The sequence below is a fragment of the Anser brachyrhynchus genome, assembly GCF_964034855.1.
Source record: "Anser brachyrhynchus genome assembly, chromosome: 1".
Taxonomy (NCBI): domain Eukaryota; kingdom Metazoa; phylum Chordata; class Aves; order Anseriformes; family Anatidae; genus Anser; species Anser brachyrhynchus.
This window is the reverse complement of record NC_137694.1, coordinates 66,528,883-66,552,354: the sequence shown is the minus strand read 5'-3', so window position 1 is coordinate 66,552,354 and position 23,472 is coordinate 66,528,883. Positions and strand designations below refer to the sequence as shown.

The 23,472-nt window shown below is 41.0% G+C and overlaps 1 protein-coding gene across 4 annotated transcripts in view; it reads right to left on the bottom strand.

Annotated features, from left to right (window-relative positions):
- Nucleotides 1-23,472, bottom strand: part of BCL2L13 (BCL2 like 13) — a 45,100-nt gene that overhangs the window by 6,869 nt on the left and 14,759 nt on the right. For all 4 annotated transcript variants that reach the window (XM_080600383.1, XM_080600382.1, XM_080600384.1 and 1 more), the window contains 3 exons: nt 23,232-23,388; nt 20,005-20,074; nt 13,129-13,272 (listed from right to left, as the gene is read on the bottom strand). In XM_080600383.1, the coding sequence (XP_080456509.1) occupies nt 13,129-13,272; nt 20,005-20,074; nt 23,232-23,388 (371 nt within the window). The remainder of the gene's footprint in view (nt 1-13,128; nt 13,273-20,004; nt 20,075-23,231; nt 23,389-23,472) is intronic.

Sequence of the window (23,472 nt, the reverse complement as noted above, 5' to 3'; positions counted from 1 at the left end):
ACGTTAATTTTATTGCATTTCCTGTGCTATCTGAAGCCTGCATCCCTAATTTGTACCAGCAAGCTGCAATCTACGCTAATTCTAGTAATTTGCTAAGAACTAATTTTGCTGTTCTTAAAATGTCACTTTCAAGTCTGACATTACAACTCTGGCCACGCAACTTAAGTTAAACCAGACAAATGAGCACAGACATCCTAACATGCAGACAGGGTTTCTTGGATTTTATTCAGCTAGGCGAAATCTGTAGACACCCTAAAAACCAGGCTCCAGTTAGAGAAAATGCAAGTGTAAAACACTGATTCCCTCCCTGTAGAAGGAACAGCATTGTTGAACCTAGTCATGTATAGACTGCTGAATTTGTAGCACAGAAGAGACATGCCTTAGGGGGAAAATTAAAAGTGAAAAAAGAATTACATGCAGAAGAAGAACCTAAGACGTGCATGATACCAAGAACATAAAAACAACAGCTAGGGGCCAAGAGGAACCCCAAAGTTTGATATGCCATATAGTCAATGCCTGTGAAACTAGAAGCAAAGGTTAGATTACTCCCTTGTTCCTAAAAAAAATGATTTGAACATTTTACCAATCGCTGCAGTACTGGGAGCCTTTCCAGTGCAAATTCCCTTTTCAATTACCAAGCTTTCCTGTACAGTCCCATCATAACATGAAGCACTGGAAAAAAAATCCATTATTTTTCTTTCTCCCTGATCTCTTCTGCAATTAATAGTTCTCCTGTGCAGTTGTCCTCCTCTTTTTTAAACCCTTCCTGACACCTATGTATTTGGGCTTTGGTTCTAGTCCAGTCTCCTACCACTGGTCTTCCTGTTCCAAGATACCTCGTTGGTTCTCCCACAACTTTTTTTGTGGATCCATGCGGTGATCTGTATGAGGAAGTGATCCAAATTAAACATACTATTTATTTAGGTGAGTTGTTTTTAACCCTGATCACTTTCCAGTTAGGTTTGCTGAGATACGCCAGTGTGCTAGTGTGAGGGTAGAAGAAGGCCAGCAACCGCTCTTGCTTGCACTGATGCCAAAAAATGCTGTATTTATCCCCGTGCCCGGCTTCCAGAGTAGAAGGAAAATGTATTTCGGCTTTGTAAACTCCCAGTTATCACTTTGTTCCTAATATGCTAAGAATCCAGTGCCTACAAGGGAATGGGTTTTAGCTTTCAGTAGGCATATCAGCAGGGCTGATAACGACCAGGCCAGAAGCGAAGTGCTCTTCTCGCAGGGAAGCGCGAGGGGCCCAGGCTCTGCACAGACAGTGGCGCACGTTCCGAGGGCTGCCACACACACTGCACTTCTTTGCCTCCCTAGAAGGGGGAAGGATCTCCACACAAATGAAACAAAACCGAGTATACAGGCACAGGAGAGAAAGTTCATCACTTGCATTAACTGAAGAGCACACGAAGCATGAACAGACCCCTGGCAAAAGCACTGACCTGGGACTTGAGAGATCTGTGGAGCTTATGGGCAGTAACACTTGGCTCTTTCACAGTGTAGGCTATCACTGTATCAATAAACTTGTGTTGATTACGGGAGCGAGGTTTCTCCATTCATTCCCCCCAAACACACTGACATTTTGCAAAACTAGACAGACTCATACCTGGACACTTTAGTACAACAGTGCTATCCTGCACTACAGCCTACACTGGGAACATAAAGATTTCATAACATATTTTGTCAGGGGCAGGATCTGAATCTCCTCAGCCCATTGAGCTTTGGAAGATATTTATGCACTAGAAGAATAATCTTGCGTAATACTTTGAAAGGAACTTTTCTTCATAAAATCTCTTAAATTGCTTGGATATGGATACTGGTCACTTCAGTACCCTCTTGGAAGGCATGCTTCACTACAAAAATACTTTTTTCAAATGCACCACACACCATTAAAATAAAATGGAGCTCTGTGACTTAGGAAGATGCAACAGGCATCATACAGTAAGGACAACAAAAGAGAAAACCTAAGAAGTAAATGCAGAGGCTACTGTATCTGCAGAGACTGAACACTGCAGGCGAGAGCTGCCCTGCACTGTGCAAGGACAGAAACCTGCACAGCACCATCCGGTCCTGATCCACCAGGTGCTCAGGAGCAGTGGCACTGTGGTTAGCTTCTTACATGCCGCCTTTTGCTGAGTGTGGAAAGGCAGCCTGCTGCCTGGACACACTCTGAGATCATACATTTGCGCTTCTGATCATCCAGATTTTCTCTGGATGTTGATTAAGAAAGAAATATTCTCACTGTAATGCAAGCTGCTAACAAACACCTGTGATAATGGCATTTTTTTTTTTAATTTCCACAGGTGGTACAGACTCAGAACCACCACAATTAAACAACAAAATAACTAAGAGTAAAACCTGCAGTCTCATGAACCTGTGATGTTCCCCTCCTCTCCCCTCAGCACTACTCTTCAACAAATCAGAGTCAATGATTCTTTCCTGGCCTGCCCTCAGCACAACATGACAAACAGACTGCATTTGTAATCTGATGCTAGCAAAAAGAATGGGGAAGAAACCCCACACAATTGGTAACAGCTCTTCTCTTAACATACTGCTGGAAGGGCACAGACATTATTATGACTGGCCAAATACGAAGCACAGATAAATATTCTGAAACCACACTCTCCTACAGAATTGTGAGCTGACTGGTTGTAACAAACTTTTCAACAGCAAACTTAAAAAAAACCCCACTAACTAGGCCTGTATTCAGAGGGCCAAGTTCCCCTGAAGTCTCTGTCTAGATGATGGCGGAAAGTCAAGTGCCTTTGAGCAGTGACTCAGCAGCCCGAAGCAGAGATGAGGGAGCCGCCCATAGTCACTACAAAGGCACTACAAAGACTGAGGTGAAATTTAAGCCGTTCTAATGTTCCTCAGTACATGTTCCTCTAACCCCTTGGAGTGGGTTTACATGGCAAGGTTGTGGTAGTAGGGGGCTATAGGGGTGGCCTCTGTGAGCAGGGCCCAGCAGCTGCCCCATGGTAGATAAGGGCCAGTTTCAGCTGTCTCCAAAGGGACGTGCTGCTGGCCAGAGCCAAGCCAATAAGTGATGTTTGCGTCTCTGGGAGAGTAGATTTGAAAAAGGGGAAAAAAGCCTGCTGCACAACAGCAGCTGGGAGAGCAAGGAGCGAACCAGCCCTGCAGCCCCCAAGGTGAGTGCTGCAGGAGGGCAGGAGGTGCGCCAGGCACGCAGCAGCAGTTCCCCTGCAGCCTGTGGAGAGGCCCCCGGTGGAGCAGGCTGTCCCCCTGCAGCCCACGGGTCCCACACGGAGCAGATCTCCACGCTGCAGCCCGTGGAGGAGCCCCCGGTGGAGCAGGTGGATGTGGCCTGGAGGAGGCTGCGGCCCATGGAGAGCCCCCGCAGGAGCAGGCCCCGGGCCGGAGCTGCAGCCCGTGGAGAGGAGCCCACGCAGGAGCAGGGGTCTGGGGGGAGCTGCTGCCCGTGGGGGACCTGTGCTGGAGCCATTTGCTCCTGGGGGATGGACCCCATGGTACGGAGCCATGTGGGAGCAGTTCTCAAAGAGCTGCTGCCTGTGGGCAGCCCCTGCAGATCAGTTCAGAAGGACGGCATCCCGTGGGAGGGACCCCACGTGGAGCAAGGGCAGAGAGGGACTGAGAAGGAGCAGCAGAGACAAAGTGCTATAGACTGACCACAACCCCCATTCCCCCACTCACCTGCACTGCTCAGGGGGAGGAGATGGAAGAGAGTGGATGGAGGGGAAGGTGTTATTAGTTTCTTTCCTTTGTTTCTCACTTCTCTAGCTTGTTAGTAATAGGCAATAAATTTTACTAATCTCCTATGCTGAGTCTGTTTTGCCTGTGACAATAATAGTCGAGCGATCTCCCTGCCCTTATCTCAACCTTTGATCCCTTAATGTATCTTCTCCCCTTCCCCTTTGAGGAAGGGGAATGAGAGGGCAGCTGTGGTAGAGCTCAGCTGCCCACCTGAGTAAAACCACCACACCCTTGCTTCTGCTCTGTTCCTGATCCACCACTCAACTCCCCTTCCTCTCACAAGGAAAATCAAAGTTGTTCTTTGATGAGAAAGAAAAGAAAACAAGATCAAAGATGTTCTTTGGAACCCACAGATGGGTTGATAAAGATAAAATGAACAAATGATATCAACAAAGCACCACCACAGCTACTATGTGGACCAGTAGCTTCCCAGACCCAGCAAAGTATCTTAGCTCAGCATGACATGATGCCAGATCCTCATCAGGTTAACAAATGGGGGAGTCAACACTGATACATAAGGATCAGGCATTAGTTATTCTAATTATTCCCACACATCAGGGCAGTTTCCAAACGTGATGTGGTTTCCCAGAGCACTATCACTGGAGAGGTGCTTCTCACAAAATACAGGTAAGATCTCGGCATGTGTTGAGGGCAACATGATAAACTCTTCTGGAGAGGGTAAGGGAATGAAGGGATGGTATATGGGGAATATGGGCAATTTTCAGCATTTCAAATTAATGCATGTGCAAACCAAGCCCCACACACCCATCCTACCTTCAGCAGAGTGGAGGGCCCAAGAGGCTCAAGCATTATTGTTCCTTTCCCACACTGTACAGACTGGACTGACCTCAAGAGTTATCAGTCACTGACTCCCCTATAAACCAGGCCCTTATAAAGCCCAGGTGAGCCTTTCGGTAGCAAGTCTTCACAGACAATTTAACTTCCACTTCAGTGCCTCAGGGACAGAACTCTCCAAGCTTAAACAGACAGACTGTCCAAGGTTGAAAACCAGGGGGAAAGCTAACATAACGAGTGTCAATGAATAATTTTGCCATGTTTATCATTGAAAGCATATGAAGTTTTAATTGAAAAGCCAAACAGTAATATGCATTATTTAAAATAGATGACTTTTCTTGAGCTGAATTAAGAGTTAATTCAGAAAGTCAAGAGGACAAAGCTGTGCTTTCATACTGATTTGGTTGAGGTTTTATTTTGTTTGTTTTGTTTTTCTTTTAAAGCAGCTGCAATAAAAACTGAACGACATTTAGGACAACTCTCTTGATTCATCTACAGATGTGACCCAGAAGCAAAGCTTCCACAGACAGATTAATTCAGGACAGGATGGAACATTTGGGAGGATTTTTAATAACCCGAGGTCTTATATAAGCCATACTCTTTAGATTTAATGGTAACTAAGGAATGTATGTATTTCTTTATCTGCTTTATTTATTGTAAATAGATAGTCTACTGCTCTAGACCAGAAAAATCAGAGTTGAGTTTTCAAATCTGGGACGGGACATTTGCAAACTTGGAGTGCTTTTCTTATTCTTACAGAATACCCATTATTCTTACAGAACTATATCATGTTTGCCCACAGAAGCAAGAATAAGTCCTTCACTGCACCACACTGTCACTTCTGACTCCAACCACTGCCACTTGAGGGAAGAGTTGGCACAAGTCATGACAAGAGGAAGGAGAAACAGATAGTTCCCTTCTTAGCCAGAACACAAGGATGGTCCACAGCACATGCGGCTGTCTTGAGAAGGTCAACTTCATTCTGTTGAGGTAGCATCTGCAGATAGAAAAAACGAGCTCCAGAAGTCAATCACTGTCTTCAACCTACTGGTTGTAGAACTTTTCCCCAGGACTTCTACAAGTGACAGAAAGCACCTTCAATAAACATGCTAGACTATTCCTCAGGACAGGCCATGGCCATTATGCTACAGGCCGAGCTACACTAGTCAACTGTAAACCAGTAACAAAGCAATGATCTGAAACCTCCTTCTCTAGGCAGAACCTATCAGTTTGGATTCAGCCGTAGCCCTACTAGCATCAGTAACCTGAACTTTGAAAATCAATCTCAGCAGGGAATTCAAAACATTACCAATCTTTAACGTATAGTCAGAGATTGCTACTTAACAACACTCGTCAAGTTACAACTATGACTTAAAGACAATGAAAAGCAAAAATATAAAAAAAAGTCAATATTTGGAAACTGATGCTCGTGACAACTATTTTACAAAGTTTTCTAATAGGTCTGTTATTAATTTCATACAGACAAGCTGACTTACTAACTAAAGAAGTTATTTTTGCTATAGAACAAAATCTTTAACTATACATAATGGAACAAAAATATTCAATAGAATAAAAATTACATTTGGATATATATGAAGCTGCTTCTGGTAGAAATAGGTATTCAAATTAAAATACTGAATGCCTCAAAATACAACTTTTTTTCCTACAAACGTAGTGTTACATCTCTAACAAAAAGATGTTGATATCTGGGTTTACAGATTATCTCTGCAATTAGCTTGCTGAGTTGAGCTCCTCAAAAGTCAAGCTAGTAGACAAGGAAGTGCATCTCCCTGCTTCCAACTGAACACATGCTCTGTTTCTCTCCTAACACATCCCCAGAACAACCTGTTATATGATGCTAAATTAACTCTATAAGTAAGTTTTATCTAGATGTTAAGGTTTGCTCTAAAAACATATGAGGTTATAATAAAAGTCTTCCAAAACAGAAAGTGGGTGGTGTTTTTCATTTATTTACATTTAAGTGTTCTGAAAAGCGTGACTGGTCTGGTTCAGTTCTTACAGAAGTTTAAGCAGGCAGGTAACAGCTAACTGTTCACACAAGGAATGATTTGAATAGGCAACTCATTCAAAATTAAAATCTAATGACACAGACAAAAAAAGCTATACAGCCAAATGAGCCAGCCATACACCCCAGATCTTGATTTTGTCTAGAGAAGGTAAAACTTCTGTACGCTGGTCAGAGAGGAGTGCCACCTTCCAGCAAAAAAAAAATAAATATATGCTGCCTGAATCTTTTTTCTCCTGCCAACTGAATAGACTCACATCAAATGGACTGAGAGCAGCCCTGAGAAGAAGGACTTGGGGGTGCTGGTGTATAAAAGGCTCACCATGAGCTGTCAATGTACGCTTGCATCCCAGAAAGCCGACCGTACCCTGGGCTGCATCAAAGCAGCGTGGGCAGCAGTGCGAGGGAGGGGATTCTGCCCCTCTGCTCTGCTCTGCGAGGCCCCACCTGGAGCCCTGCGTTCAGCTCTGGGACCCCCAGCACCAGAAGGACATGGACCTGTGGGAGTGGGCCCAGAGGAGGCCACGGGGCTGATCAGAGGGCTGGAGCACCCCTCCTATGGAGACAGGCTGAGGGAGCTGGGGTTGTTCAGCCTGGAGAAGGGAAGGCTCCGGGGAGACCTTACAGCGGCCTTCCAGTGCCTAAAGGGGCCTGCAGGAAAGCTGGGGAGGGACTCCTGGTCAGGGAGTGTAGTGATAGGACAGGGGGAATGGCTTTAAACTAAAAGAGGGTAGAGTTAGATGAGGTATAAGGAAGAAATGCTTCACTCAGAGGATGGTGGGGCACTGGCACAGGCTGCCCAGAGAAGCTGTGGCTGCCCCATCCCTGGAGGTGCTCAAGGCCAGGCTGGATGGGGCTTTGGGCAGCCTGGGCTGGTGGGAGGTGTCCTTGCCCATGGCCAGGGCACGGAACCAGATGCTCTTTCAGGGCCCTTCCAACCCAAACCTTTCTGTGGTCCATGTAAATCCCCAAGGAAACACCTTGAAATACAGGAGGAAATGCTGACAGAAAGCGGAACATTCCAGAAGAGCAATATTTACAATAAGAAATTCAAAACACTCAACACAGCCAGAAGTTTCTTAGGCTAGCGTACTCAACTTTACCTTGTAACATAATCTGTCTAAGACAAATGAGGCTCAGTCATTTCTTTCCTTGTCACAGCAATGAAAAAAGTACTAGGAACCCATTAGACACTTTTGTGCTTAAAATCTAGTGTCTGAAAAACAGGAGGCAATGAATTATGAACTGGCCTGCATCCAGGAATACCAAAAGATCTCCCTCTGAGGAAATACGCAAGTTTCCTGCAGTAACACATTTCCCCAGAGCTGGGAGTACACTTGTCATATGATTTCTACTGTAACAGAGGTGTAGCCGTACACTGGTGAACCACTGAAGTGCCGTCCATGCCAAGGGCTGAGCAGGAAAGGCTGTGCCTGCGGAGTCGGTGCAGCTTCATCCCCACCCGAGCCAAGAACTCGGGAGACAGACTCCATCCTGCCTCTGCATTCATAGCTGTGCTATGCCTCTTCAGATAAGTCTGAATTCAGACTTAACAGCATTACCGTGCTCGTCCTTCAGAGAAATGGATTATTACAGAAGGGCAGCTCACGACACCCAGATCCAAAATAGTTCCAAAATAATAAAAATCCCCCAGTCACTTACTGTAGCATTAATCTTTATGAAACTCGAGATAGGTGGAGCCAAGAAAAACAGAGCAGAATTCACAAATAGGACTGACTTAAACTTTCTATCAAAATACAAGAATGGAAAAAAAAGAATGCATTGTTCATCTGAACCAAATCATATCACGCTGATATTACAGCCATTGCTCCTACCCCTTCAACGCCTGTTTGACTAGAACACCCTTCAGAAATGATCCTATTGATTCCCCTGTCCTCCGGCATAACCTCTGCTACGTGCAGAGTGGCAATTCCAAAGCAATACCCTATTAGGTTTTAGCTGTAGCAGTGAAAATTGAAGTAAATTCATTAATTTAGAGACCATTTCGTTAGAAAGGCTGATCTGAACTTGTTGAAGGACAAAATGAAAGATCTAGTTGCTCAGTCATTCACCGTTTCAGTTCCTTTTCCTTCAGCCACAGTGCCTAAAAAAAATAATCTATTACTGTACTAAAGAAGTTACATACACAAAAAAGTGGATATTTCATTGCCATTTTCCATGGCACAAATACGAAGTATAATTATTTTGAAAGGAAAACTCCTTTACAGAACTACTTTAATTAGGTTCCCCTTTCTTGCGCCGCTACCGTATTAAACTTACTTATCTTTCCTCCAGTGTAGCAAGTCTGTCTATTTTTGCATTGTCATTCTTGAGGCAGACACCTGGGCTGCTGCAGAAGATTTTGATCTCCAGTTGCGCACACTGACTGCCTTGCTTGCCTGGGATGACAAGTGCCTCTTTATCCTTTCTCTCCAGATTGTTAACAGACTCTAGTACGCACATTATTCAATAAACAGCAGCAAAGAAAATGTCAAAAAGCAGAAAAGCCCAAACCAAAACACTGGAGATAAAGAACAGCCCTTCTGAAGCTGAGATAAACTGTAAACATTATGCATGCTTCCAGGAAATTTACTTTATCCTCTTCAACACAGGCAAATGACTAGTTAAATTCAAATCCAGGTCTGAACATCCTAAGACATGAACCCTGGGAAGGCAGAGTCGATTTCAGCTATGGGTCATAAATACAAACGCAAGCCTCCTACTGAGAGAAGAAAGGTTACTGGTTCCTGATAAACACCAACTGCATACATTTATTTCACCCCTTTCAGCGATATGAAAGGCAGATGGGCTTGTAACATGAGAGTGAATCTGAGAAAAAAAGAAACAATACCTAGCTTCCAAGTAATCTTATACTTTTTCCCTTTTACAGACATCCCCAGACAGATGAAATCTAACCACTGAAATCAGAATATGCAGAGCTTGAGAAGAAATAAATTACTTAGGAGGAGGGATGGGAAAGGAAGAGGAAAAAATCCTTACCAACTGACTGGCCTTACTGTGCACTTCTCCAGGAGATCAAGAATTGCTTCTGATGCAGCAACATTCAGCCCTGGAGAAGTCAGACAGAGGGAAAAGGGAGGGGAGGTAAGAGGAGGGGAAGGGAGGAGACAGGAGGAGAGGGGAGGGGAGAGCGTGTACACCGCACGTCAGTTTGTTGAGCCCTAACATTGCCTTTGGGAAGTACAATGAAATTACTGCCAAATCAGACTAGGAGTGGGCTTGTGATGCTTCAAAACAACACAGAAACAAGATCCTAGCGTGACCACTGGGGTTCAGAGCAGAATCAGAAGGAAGAAATGTGTATTCTCACATGTAGCTATTCAGAGCACTTGAAACGCCAAACGTGCTTTTTGCTCCAATGAGAGATCATACTAAAATTTAAAATCAAGCAGAGTAAATGTAAGAGCTGCAGCAAAACCTGTCACTGCAATTAGTGAAAGAGGGAGACCATTCCGAAGAAAGCAAGATTACCTTGCTTTCCTAAAGTCTTCCAAACTCAGCTTGCAGCTACTTGCAAACCTATGAGATTGTGAACGAGATGGAATAGTCATTTCAACTCTTCATACACAGACATTTCCATGACAGCTGCATCCAAACACAGCATGCAATGCGCTGAAGGCAGACATCCCTCTTCGGAAGACTTTTACCCTAAAGCAGTACAGCACACTAGTAGGAAAGGGATCAACACACACATTTTGATAGCATCCAAATATGGTATACACTTCCACATGCACAAATATGACAGCGATTCTCCTACCAACCAACCATTACAACCCAGTCCCACTCTACCATTAAAAGCTAACAGAATTGAAATTTTAGAGCCTGAAGGAAGAATGGGAGGGGAACATTCATTGTTCAACTCATCACCACATCTTGACAGAACAGAGAAAAAAATCCAAAAGTTACTTCGCACCTTAGAGGTGCTACCTTTAGTTTAGTATCTCAAATTCCCCATTCCTCACAAGCCGTGCTGATTTCCTAAAATACGTTGCCTCGCTATCCATTTTCTCAACATTTATTCCCTTGAGCCAGCAATTGTGCTTCTAATAATTGTTGTCTACTGTCCTCTATCAGATGCTTTCCCACACCTACAAGACGCCCAAGCCCACAAAATAGTTTGAAACCTTGTAGACAGGCAGAATCTCCGGAGCTCTACAAGCTGTACACTGGCAGCACAGCCTTACGCAGCAAACGGTCTCACTGCATGATGCAACACCATACAGTTTTGACTCCACAGAACAGCAGTTTGTATAGAGAAAGGGCTCATCTAGCCCCTGCTCCTCCAACTGACTACTTTTCTTCTGGCAAAGGTAGGCTTCAATCCAAACACCAAGGAGGATCCCAAATTATACAGTGCCAAGGGAATAGACAGAACCTTAAAGACTACAGATTTTATTCAGGTTTAGCACTGAAAAACAGGCTCCTGTAAAGCTCTCCTCTGCTGCTGATCCACAAAACACCAGATATGCTGTTCCGATACCTTTTCAGTTTTAAATAGAGAGCTCTTGCCAGCTGCAGGAAAAACTTATCTGCACACCACTCTGGAATAACATAAAAACCCAACCTCTTAGTGTCCTAGCAGTGTAATTCACTGGAGACTCAAGTTTATAGATCACCCGTGGCTCTAAAAAAGCATTACTGATAACTTGATCTGGCACACAGCACTCCTGTGACAGATGCTTATCTTAAAAAAAATGCAAAACACTTGCATGATAGCTAACAGCCTGCCATGTGGCTCTCCCAAATCCTTCTAAAAAATAAAAGTATCTTCCACTCCCTGCTCTCAGCATTGCCATCCCCAGAATACCATTCCCAGTAAAACCACAAGCAAAGCAGGTCCCCCAACCCCAGCCCCACAGCAACTCACAAAGGGTTAGCGCGGCTATGCTAACTCAGTTGGAAAGGATTTTTGTCACCTTGCCTCTTTCCTCGCCTCTTCTGCTGTTTCAAAAATAGCTCTGGCTTGTTTGCTGTACCGCTTATGTCAGTCTGATTTTATGCCTGAGTGGATGTATACAGACAAGTTCGTAGCCCATTAAACACTGGCTACCCAGACCTGTACATACATGCACAGTCACACAAACACAAAGCACACCCCCCTCCCTCAGAGGCCATGCTGAAAAGCTGCTTGTTTTCAGAGGCTTTGCGCTGTATTAAGTATGTTTATAGCAGGCCTCAAATAGGGGCTAGAAAATAGACCACAGCCTTTTCTGAGATTAAAAAAAAGAAAAAAGAAAAATAACTCTCACATCCACCCCTCTTAAAGTTGTAAGTAAGGGCCTTCCCTGTGATGAAAAGACTTTGAAATGGAAATGCATTTATCAAGTGACCTAAGGTCATTTGGATGCATGCTGTTCAGTGTTTCTGTCCATTAAAGACAACCCCCCCTCCCCCCCCCCAGAGGTTTTGAAAACCATTATCCACAATTGCCAGGAAGTGAAAGGAGTTAGGTAGGTGCAGAAATACAGAAATTCTGGAACTACTGCTAAAGAAAATTTCAGGTAACGTCCTGAAATCTGAGAAGTCCTTTGAATGAGATTTTTCCTACTAACACTTTTTAATCATTAGGTTTTACTGAATAGCTTTTCTTTTTACAATAAATCAACTTGCATTTCCCTAATCCCAGGTTAATCCCATTCAAATCTGGTATCCTTCCCAAACACAGTAATCTAAAGATCAGCATCCTTTACCACAGCTCTGCCTTCAAGACCCAACTCATCACCTGTGAGTTAACTGATACATTTTTGATGCATCTTGCTCAGTATGCCATGACTCAGGAATATTGGTTATCATGAATTTAAGATTTCCATAAGGAAATGCAGCACAAAGCAATTTTGCTTGTTCCTATATAAAATCCAATATGCATTAACTATTTAATAATAAATAATAATAAATTAGTACCTACTGACATTTCTGTACTACGTGCTCCCCAATTGCTTATCTGCTAAAAACCCTTTGAAATTTAAGAGGAGAAAAAAAAATAACATTTCCAGCAGTCATTGTAGCATGAAGACAAGATTAAAAAGACGACCCTCTCAGGCACTGTATCTCTTTTACTATGAGTCTTTGCATGTACATGTAATTCTATATGTATATTAACAGGAAAGAGCATTCAAACAAAAGCTCAACCATTAGCATACACAAAGTGTATGAAAATTAGTTATTATTTTACTTCAGAGGACTTCTATTTCAACAACAGTCCAACACACCAGACACGCAAAGAACTGGAACAGACCAGCTGGGGAAACTGTGGGGTCCAATCACATACGTCTTCAATACCAACATCAATAACAAACAGGTAAAAGTCAATTATGCCTTGGGGCGGAGAGGTAAAATACATTATTGCCCAGCATCTCTTTCCAAGTATATGGTCCTGACCTCCTGATTCTTTTCTCCCTTTTCTGAGGCATCCCTTCTCCCACAGGCTTAGTACTAGCAATTCCTCTTAGCTTTCTGCTTTATGTACAAATAGCTTTTCTACTATTAAGACCAGTATTATGCTTAGAAATAAGCTTTGAACAAAATATGGAAATTAAACTTTGTCTTCTTACCCATCCTCCTTGTTGAATGATATAGTCTGCAGAATAGTCTTCTAGATATGTCACCCCAAAGTTCACAAGTGCACTCAGTGGTTCCTGGCCTCTTCTGGTTAATTCCATAAGGAATTGCTGTAGCAGAACAAGGGGTACCAAGACCTTAAAAAAAAAAACAAAAAATATGAGTAAATACAGAAAGCCTTATCAATACTATTGTATAGGTAAAATGAAGAACTCATGTGGTCTACGGAAAAGGTCTGAATCTACAAGTTCAAAGTTATCAGAGACTACACACTTCATTTTTATAAAGAAAAGAGGCAGAAATACAATACAAAACAGTAGGAAATCTGACAAGCAAAACACCACAATGTAACTTCGGAGTTTCACAGAACAGAACTGCAGTCATTTCTTGACCCCCGTGTTTTCCCAACATGAGATTCAGGTAAAGAAGCACAACGGGTCCAGAACTTACTACCCCAGAAGTGACAAAATGCAACATTATACGTAATTTGAAGGGATATGCATCAAAAATGTATTCAAACAGCAAACTCGTTTACAATCTTTAATAGATGCACTGTGTTTTAGAAGTTCACGCTCTGCTTTTAGACAGGACAGAAGCAAACAACTTGGGCTTAATGGGTTATAATAAATGGGGTTACATCAGGCTGGTTGGCAATCACTAGTGGGGTTCTGCAGGGCTCAATTTTAGGATCAATTCTCTTTTATGTTTTATAAGTGAATTGGACACAGGACTAAAATACATATTCAGTTTGCAGATATTACTAAATTAGGAGAAGCTGCTGAATTCCTTGAGGGTAGAGAGGCCTTGCAGAGAGATCTTGACAGATTAGAGTGCTGGGCAATCACCAACCCTGTGCAATTTTATCAAGAGCAAGCACTGGATTCTGCACCTAGGATGGAGTAATCCTGCATCCATACAATACGGACTTGGGGATGAGAGGCTGGAGAGCAGCCCCACAGAAAGGGATCCGGGGGTTCTGGCTGACAGCAACTTGAACACACGTCAGTGTGCTATGGCAGCCAAAAGGGCCAACCGCATCCTGGGGTGCATCAGGCACATCATTGCTAGCCGGTCGAGGGAGGGGATTGTCCTGCTCTGCTCTGGGGCAGCCTCACCTCGAGTACAATTTATAGTCTGGGGCACCACAATATAAGAAAGACATCAAACTATTAGAGAGTGTCCAAAGAAGGGCTACAGAGGTGGTGAGAGTCTAGAGGACAAGACATGAGGAGCAGCTGAGGCCCCTTGGTTTGTTCAGCCCAGAGCAGAGCAGGCCGAGGGGAGGCCTCATGGCGGCCTGCAGCTCCCTCACGAGGGGAGCGGAGGGGCAGGCGCTGAGCTCTGCTCTCTGGGGACAGCGACAGGACCCGAGGGAACGGCATGGAGCTGGGACAGGGGAGGGTCAGGCTGGGAGTTAGGGAAAGGGTCTGCACCCAGAGGGTGGTCGGGCACTGGGACAGGCTCCCCAGGGCAGTGGTCATGGCATTGAGCCTGCCAGAGCTCAAGAAGCGTTTAGACAACGCTCTCAGACAGAGTCTGGTTTTTGGGTGGTCTTGTGTGGTGGCCAGGAGTTGGACTTCATGATCCCTGTGGGTCCCTTCCAACTCTATATATTCTATTATTCTATGAACTCCCCACAGCAGCATAACATTACAGGCATGGTTAAAGTGATAAACACGTACCCCTCTCTATGTTTAAAATCTCTCTCCTGTGCCAAATTTACCACGTACAGAATTTCCTGCCTCTGTTCCTACTCCTATTTCTCCTTCCAACTTTTTTAACTGAATGTTCAGTCTTAACCCAAATGTGAATTGCTCTGGAAAATGCAGTAATCTGTGAACTCACCTCCTTTATATAACATAGTTCTAGACACTTCCTTCTGAAATTATGGTTTTGTTTGCCTAAACAACATGCAGTTGAACTTTTAAACTCTAAATTTATTCTCCTAGAGCAAGCAAGTGGCCCTCTGGGCAATGTTTATATGCAGTACTTTGCCAAGTTCAGGAAAAACTGGTATGAATTGAAATCATTAGCATCTGAAAAAGCCACTATTATAACACAAGAGAAAAATAAATATTAATTTTACTGCATCTAGTTTGTGACAACTGCATTGCACTTTTATTCTCTGTAAAGGCTGAAGAAGGTCATTAGAACACTGTGCAAATCAGACCACTGTTTCCTGCCCACACAAGGTAGATACAGGTTAATACTATTGCACAGTTTGAACTCTAAATGCCTCCTTTCCCAGTCTTCTCCTCCTTTAGCCTGATCTTCTTTTCTGTAAATATCCTCTCTTACTATTCCCAAAAATCACACCTTAGGAAGCACAGCTGGAGGAAGAAGCATAGGAAAAGCAGGCTGGGTTTGAAATTTGTACTAAATCCATGGTGAAGTCAGACTCAGATGGACCACTAAGAACAGACAGGGCCTTAAAAATGCCTGCAGTCTGATAAATTTAAAATGTTCTAGTTGATTAAAAACAGTTAAGAGTCCAATACTATGAAAAACAGATTATATTACTGTTCTTCTGGGAAGAACAGTAAACACTTCATTCACTTAACTAGAAATGAGATGGTGCTTGAATTTTAAAAGCCTTGTGGTTTTTTGAGTTTCTTGTAATTAATCTCAACCCAGAGGCAGAAAAGATGCAAACTCAGTTACATGCACAGGCACAAGGAACAGGTCAAGGTGAGATAAGTGTCAGAGGAAATTGCAGTCTTTTTGGATTAAAGAAAAAAATTGTCAAGATTTTAGGTATCTTTCAAAGGCTTTGAACACACCCACATAATTCTACAAGGTGAACATTTTGATCTCAAAATATTTGACACTTACTTTAAGATCAAGGGAGGACAAACAAAGGCAAAAAAGAAGCTGCTTAAGAAATGAAGTGAGTTCAAATTATTGCCTTCTTCCTTTGCCAATTTAAACATCTAATCCATCTACTCCTCCCAAATTTAGCATGTCTTGCTGGTCCCTTACTCTTAAGGCCTAATTCAGATGCTGACATTCAGTTCCATGCAGACCAACAAACAGCCTGGTTTTTCTTTCCCATTGAAATTACAGACTTCTACCTTTGAGATCAGCAGGAGCAGGACCAGGTCTGCACAAAACTACCCCAAATTCAAGAAAGAAAACAAGTTCACAGTACTTCCATTAAGGCTAACAACAACTTTTTGTACTTAAGTGTAACTACGAGAATGGTGATAAGATTTAAACTAGACTTAAGTAAAAATGCAGCCTTAAAAATTCAAAGCAACTGCAATTCACTCCACCATTGTGCATAGAAAGGAGTAAGAGGGACCCTTTTCACTTTGACCAAAGAAAACAAATACAGTGTCAAGCAGAGCATGCCAGAAAATAGCTGATGGGAGAAAACTTCTAAGGAATAATTAAAATTAAAATATTTTATGATCAGAAGATTTCTGATTGTGTATATGAAAGATTTCTGCCAGTTATACTATTGTAATCCCACACTACAATATTACAATTTTGAAGAGTGATCTTGAAGTTTTTTTTTATTTTGAAGATATATTGAAAGTAATTGCCATTTCTGTGTAACTTTTTACTACTTCAACACAAAAATTCACCTATTTCTTTACATTATTAGTTCTTACATTTTTGTTTTATTGCTCTTTAGCTCCCATTAATCAGTAAAAATGTGACATTAAGATAACTGCTAACCTACCTACCAGTTCAGTTGGCTCTCAATATCAGTATTTTTTATCCTTTTATCCGATGCACAATAGTGGGATTATGTACTTTTGGAGTATTTACATAATTTTCAATTTCAAGCAAAGCATAAAAAAACAGTGAAGTATTTTGTTACCAGATTTTCAAATATATTCATTACAAAAATAAGATCTTGTTTAAGCTTGTTTTTAGCAGTTTTTAATTTTTTTTTTTTAAACAGAGCCTTATCCTTTTCTTTACAGAATCCATCATATCTATTACTCTCACATCACAATTTCTGAGAAATACATGAAATATTTTTTTCTCCTGTAATTTACTGAGAGCCAACACTTCAACTATCTACAGGTAAACTTTGCTTCTGTGGGATGTTAGTGGAAGAACTGATGTTCCTATGCATTTGTTTACCTGGCAATATTTTCTTATTCACATGAACGCTGATGTTTTAGTGACAGAAAACATTCTTTTACATTCCATCCCTCGTAAGTTAATCACATCTCTTCAGCAGTTCAAGCATACCACTGCACTCTAGAAAAGGTCCACATTTTTAAATGGAAAAAATACCAGCTACATTTAGAAGTGTCTTCTTTCTGCTTATGCTTGCATAATGAACAGGTTCTGTGAAAACTGGTGTGACTAAAAAATTGACACCTTGCCAATTGTAAAACAGATAGATCAAGCCTTTGTCCATATTAACTTGCAACCAGCTAACTTCACTATTTTAATCCAATACCTACCCAGAATTGTATGCTTACCTGCGTCTCATATACACCTAACTTCAAGCAAGATTTACAAAGACTGCTTTGAGTCTGCTTTGTGCCACAGAAGTACTGCACCATTAGGGGATCAGTGAGGCTCTCTGAGCTCACGTCATTCAATATATTAAATAGGTGGAGCTTTTATATATACACATATATGATAATAGATACCTATATATACATATACACACACACACTATGGATCCAATAACTTGTCAAATGTGAAATCGGAGTAGAAAAACAGTTCATTCTGACTTGGGCTCCTCACCAATGTCCAGGTTGCTGAAAGGGACCATGGAGCTTTCCCTTCAACAGCAAGGACTCAGAAATTTAAAGTGAGATCTTATATATTAGTTTATAGGATACTAAAAGTAAGAACATCTTGCTGCATGAGGTGCCACTACTGAGCACAAGAGATGCAGCTTACCTGAAACTAAAATATATATTTAATCTATTAGATTTAGTAATTTTATTTCTTCTAGTCTGGACCAAACCACAAGCCTTGATCACAGATGTACCGGCCAAAAGTCTGTGGGAAAGCACTTCTACGTTTTTAACCCTTCATATCTGACAATTGCTGTGTCTTCTCAATTTCTGCTCCACCCAAGCAATTAAGGATGTGTGATGGCCAAAGCATATAACAGGGAGTGATTTACTATTCTGCTTAGCTAGCTCAGCTTGTTGTATGTCTTCTTAACTTACACAGTTAGTCATCAAAGGACCTAAGCTTCAATTCAGCAATACTTCTCATTAGAGGGATGGAAAGTCTTCCTTCATCATTCTTAGCAAACTGACAAAACCAAATTCAGTAAGAGACATACCTTTATGGAAAATCTGAGGAAGTGTCAAGAAACTAACCTGTTAAAGAGCTATCTATGGAGTATTGTATTTCTTGCTTTCTCTTGGGTTTTTCATTATAAAGTACATTTAACAAATTTAATTACTAAGTATATTTAGCAAGGAAAACACTTTATTCATTGTAAACTACTATTCTTATTGTCTTTCCCCTCTTAAAATAGTCACACCATGGGCATCTTCACTGCTTCCCACAGTCCTTTTTTCCTACAGAAATATATCAGTAGATTTGCAGGAGCAGACAAGTCTTCTGATAGTCAATTTAAATACAAATCCTTCATGAACCTGAGGCCAGCATGGCCTCATTTTGCTGCATGTCTTCTAATTAGACCTAACACTGTATGTCTATTTATAGCTATGTTTAAAAATTATTTTACAAACAGCTTCTTCTTAGAGTGAAAATTAAGTTAGACTGAGGTTGGAGGAGAGATACCTAGATCTCTTTTGTTACAAAATATGATGCTGGTTAAGACGATAAAGGAATTTAAAAGGAAATGAAACTAAACCAAAGGTATTCAATCTCCTCAAAACAAGTATTATTAAAGGAACTGCTAGGCATTCCTGAAATATCAAGCTACCACAGAAACAATATAAATGGACGCTGTATTATTATACAAAGCTTCCGTTCTGTTTTGATTGTGGACTAAAAGTTTTGTAGCAACAAGTATTACGGGTAAGTAAAGATGATGGCAAAGACAACATCTGACTGATATTCTCAATCAAAAGCTAATGTGGACCAAAACCCATTAATCACAGAGGTTGCACAAATGTATCAGCAATGGAGGAATAATATAACTGAATCATAAAACTCTCAATATGGATGATCGATCTACCCAGTGCTATAGCTGCAACAGCTGTGTACCAACAGCACATGGAGATGCAGTAGAGAATAAATCTCCATCCATCTCCCCCTGGCCATCTGAGCCATAATGTCTAGTTTTATGCCCATTTATAGTTTACACCAACTGAAAAGAAAAACATAGAATCTTAAAGAACCTTCTTGATAATCAGATTTCATGGTTGTTTAAGCTAAAACGCTATGAGTCACAATACAATAAACTGAAAGCAAACACACCAATTATAATTGACATAGCCATGGGCAGTAACTTGTCAAGAAACATTAACAAACGGCTTTAAAAGTGCCCCACACCCTTGCTTAGATGATCAGTTTCTGAAGCACGCAGGGAAATCTAGTTAAGGAGATGAAATATTTCTTTTAAAAAATTAAAATAGGAAAAATATACTTTAAGACTAAATTTTAAACACTCAATTTATGATTAAATTTGCAAATATTTCATTATTTTTCTGATGCACACTGAACCTGTCAGAGAATGATTAAGATTACAAATTTGAATGGTTAATGAAAGACTAATTTCGGGGGCAGTAATTCTACTCATTTTACATTAAAACTATTACAAGACAGTTCACTTACAAATTTGCATGCTGTTCTACAATGAAGCTTCATACCATTTGAGACAACTACTTCTGAAACCAGGTATGCACACCCTCCTCATGTTTTCTGAGCAACTGATGCAAGAGATATCAAAGTGAAAGTCACTTATTTGGTACCTTGTTCCATCCAGTGGCATGAGCAGCTGTCTCTTGTGTGCGCTCTCGATATTCTTGGTATGTCACTGGCCTGCAGAAGTTAAATCAACACTGAAAGTTATAAAGGGAAACAAAAGAACAAGAATAAAATAAAACTCTCAGTTACCAGAGAACAAAATATTTTCACATATATTAAAGCAAATAATTTTCAAGAGCAAACAAGACTCATATTTCAGGGCGTAAAACACCATCACCAGACAGGGGAAGGAAGATACCACCTTCTCCCAGGTACACAATTTCAAATAACCGGTTAGATGAATTTTATAAGAATTTAATAGTCTACAAATGGAAGGACATTAGAAAAGTGGGTTCTCTGACATGCAGACAATATTTCTGATCTCTTGCACATCGTTTTTTTATAATCTAAGACTTTGAAGATAAAAAAATCACTACGAAATTCAACTGTGAGACGGAGGTCAATGCAGGGTAAAATTTTTATAAACAGTACAGACTATGAACCACCAATGTATGCTTAATAGTGTTAACATTATTTTAAAGCTCAAGCTTCTAGTTGCAAGAAACAGTACTTTTGATCAAAAAACTTATTTTAGTAGACATCTCAACAAGACTTCCCATTTTAGAGTTATCACATCTCTACTTCTCTGAATTCAGATGATAAAATTCCTCTCTTCCATATTCTTTCTTTCAAGATCTAATAATATCTTACAGTCAGTAACAATAAAGACTTTCTGACAAGTGACAACAGAAAATACACTCTTTCAAAAGCAGTTGTCCTGAAGCCAGACCATGATAGCAAACAAATTTAGACTTTGGCTTAAGGGAAAAAAGTGGTAGCTGGTGTTGGACAGAAGAAACTATAACTGCTTATTGAACTTTAAGAATCTGTCACAATTTAGTAACTTGCTATACTGTAACACAAAGATACTTGTCTATGTGCATGTAAGAGGAGAAAACATCAAATATAAGCAATATAAGGAAGTATTGTGCCAAATAACACTATTGTAGGAAACATGAGTGAAAGAACAGAATTAAAGCACGGTGGGGAAAATATAATTTGGGCTTGTCATTTTAAGTGCATTTTCTTAACTCCCTTGGTATATTAGTTCCTATGGAATGCAAATCCAAATGAATCAGTAGGATGAGAAGAGCAACAACAGCTGGAGGAAGGATATTATCAAGAGATTAAACAGCAGTTCTGCTTCACCTTATAAAACGGCATGCATGTCACCACATTTACATGTAAACACACATATATATACATACACACACAAACACATAGAATGACAAAGTTTTCCTATAGAAAATACAAAAAACCTAGAACATCAGGCTACTACCAGCCATAACCACTTCATTTTCAAAAGGCCTCATCTCAGGAACTCTCCGAAGAGATCAACCTAGAATGCACCAATACCTACAATGGGCAATACTCCATTATCTACAATGTGTAAGACCTTAAAATTTTAAATACTGTTATTTGAATTTATTACTTTAGAAACAAAACAGAGAGGTTGCAAGGCTTACTGCTGATTTTCCAGCTTGTTGCCAGTATGGTTTTTTTTTAGTGTACAGTAAGGTATTTTTCAAACCCTTCTCTCTTTATAAGATACTAAGGATAAATTTAAGGTCACATGGGACAAATGCCTGGCTTGTAAAGGCAGATAAGCTTCTGTCACTTTTGGAGGAACATCTTTTGCCACTTAGGAAGGAATTTGTACCCTACATAGTATTTTCTGTGGTTATATAACTTTTAGTTTACGCAACACTGAACTTACTGTTTGACCCTATGAAACCTGCATATAGAAGCAGACAGTATATATATTTATTTCTGAAAGCTAAATGGTGAATTGGCAAACTATTTTTCCTGTGGATAACTCATAGACATAGACAACTGTCTCCATCAGTCTGACCAGATGTTACACAGGACCTTTGATATTGAATCCAGGTTGGAGTTAGTCAGTCTTAAATAAAAACAGTCATACAAAGTCAACCACCATTATAGTTTCTATAAGAAGATGAGCTAGTTAAGGAATCACAGGATCACAGAATGGCTGAGGCTGGAAGGGACCTCAGGAGGTCATCCGGTCCAACCTCCCTGCTTAAGCTGTATCTCCTATAACAGGTTGCCCAGGACCATACCCAGGCAGCTTTTGAGTATCTCCAAGGACAGATGCTCCACATACTCTCTGGGAAACCTGTTCCATTGCTCAGTCACCTGACAAGAAAGAAGTGCTTCCTGATGTCCAGAAGGAACGACTTCCACATTCATAATCCCTCAGGAGTCTGCCATAAAGGGTATTACCTTCATGAGAAGGCGAGATGCCTCTTCAAAGCCTGCATGGAATGCTTAAGCCCCATCTATGAGATCAGAAATTTTTGCTAGATGCTGATATCTAGGCTTACAGTGATTCTCAGCTTCCTTAGAGCCATATTTATTAAACCAATCCACAAAACAGATTCAGATTGCCATTTGCTAATACTGTCTTCACAACTGCATGTATAAGTGTCCGTAAAGGAGCACTTTGCAACTCAAGCTCTCTACACAAATACACTTTGGAAGTCATTCATAAAAGCCAGAAGTGACTCCACTAAAATCAGACTAGTAATTCATATTAGAAAAACAAGCAACCAACGCAATTTTACAAATTTACCGAACACATTGAGACACTAGCATGCCAAGTGCTGTGTGCTATTTAGCCAAGAAGCTTAAACTGGAAGGACAGCTCCTAATACACCAAGGTTAGCCCAGGGAGCTACATTTGCTTCAGATGTGTGTCCTGAATGGTGGCCATAAAGTATTCTGCCCTACCTTCCCTTCAGGGAAACTCTCCCACTCATCTTGGGTCAGACAATAACCAAACCTCTAGCTCTGCTCTTAACTATTAGGTAAGACAAGCTAATTTGTCCACAGCACAGCATTCATTTAGTCGGCAATGGCAATTGGCAGCTCTCAACTGCTAGCTTCACCAGCAACTCAAACTACTTAAATTAGTCTCATAAGTTCAATGATAAAAGCTTAGAAACCTTTCAGAATTTATATTTGTTCAAACAGAATAGCACAAAAAAGTATTCACACATCACAACACAAAACAAGAAACCAAACAGATAAAGGGATACTGAAAAAGAAAGAAATGCAATACAAAGTGTTGTCCCGTCCTTAGCATTTCAGCATCAGTCACAAAAGCAAAACATGAAATACCTTCCCTTACAAAAAGGAAATGGAAACTCACTTGCTAAGCAAGATCTCCAATGCTTTGTGCAGATGCTCTTTCATTTCCTGGGACACTTTCTCCCCCAAATGAGCCAGGCAATCTTCTATTGAGCTCTCTGGATTGGCAGGACTGAACACTGGTGAAGTGTGGCAGTCAAATCCTGTAGTGGTAAATGCTGAAAGAAAAAGCATACAAAATAAAGTAAACATACATATGAGCAATCTCAAATTTCTCATCCCAACAGTTAAACACAATTCAC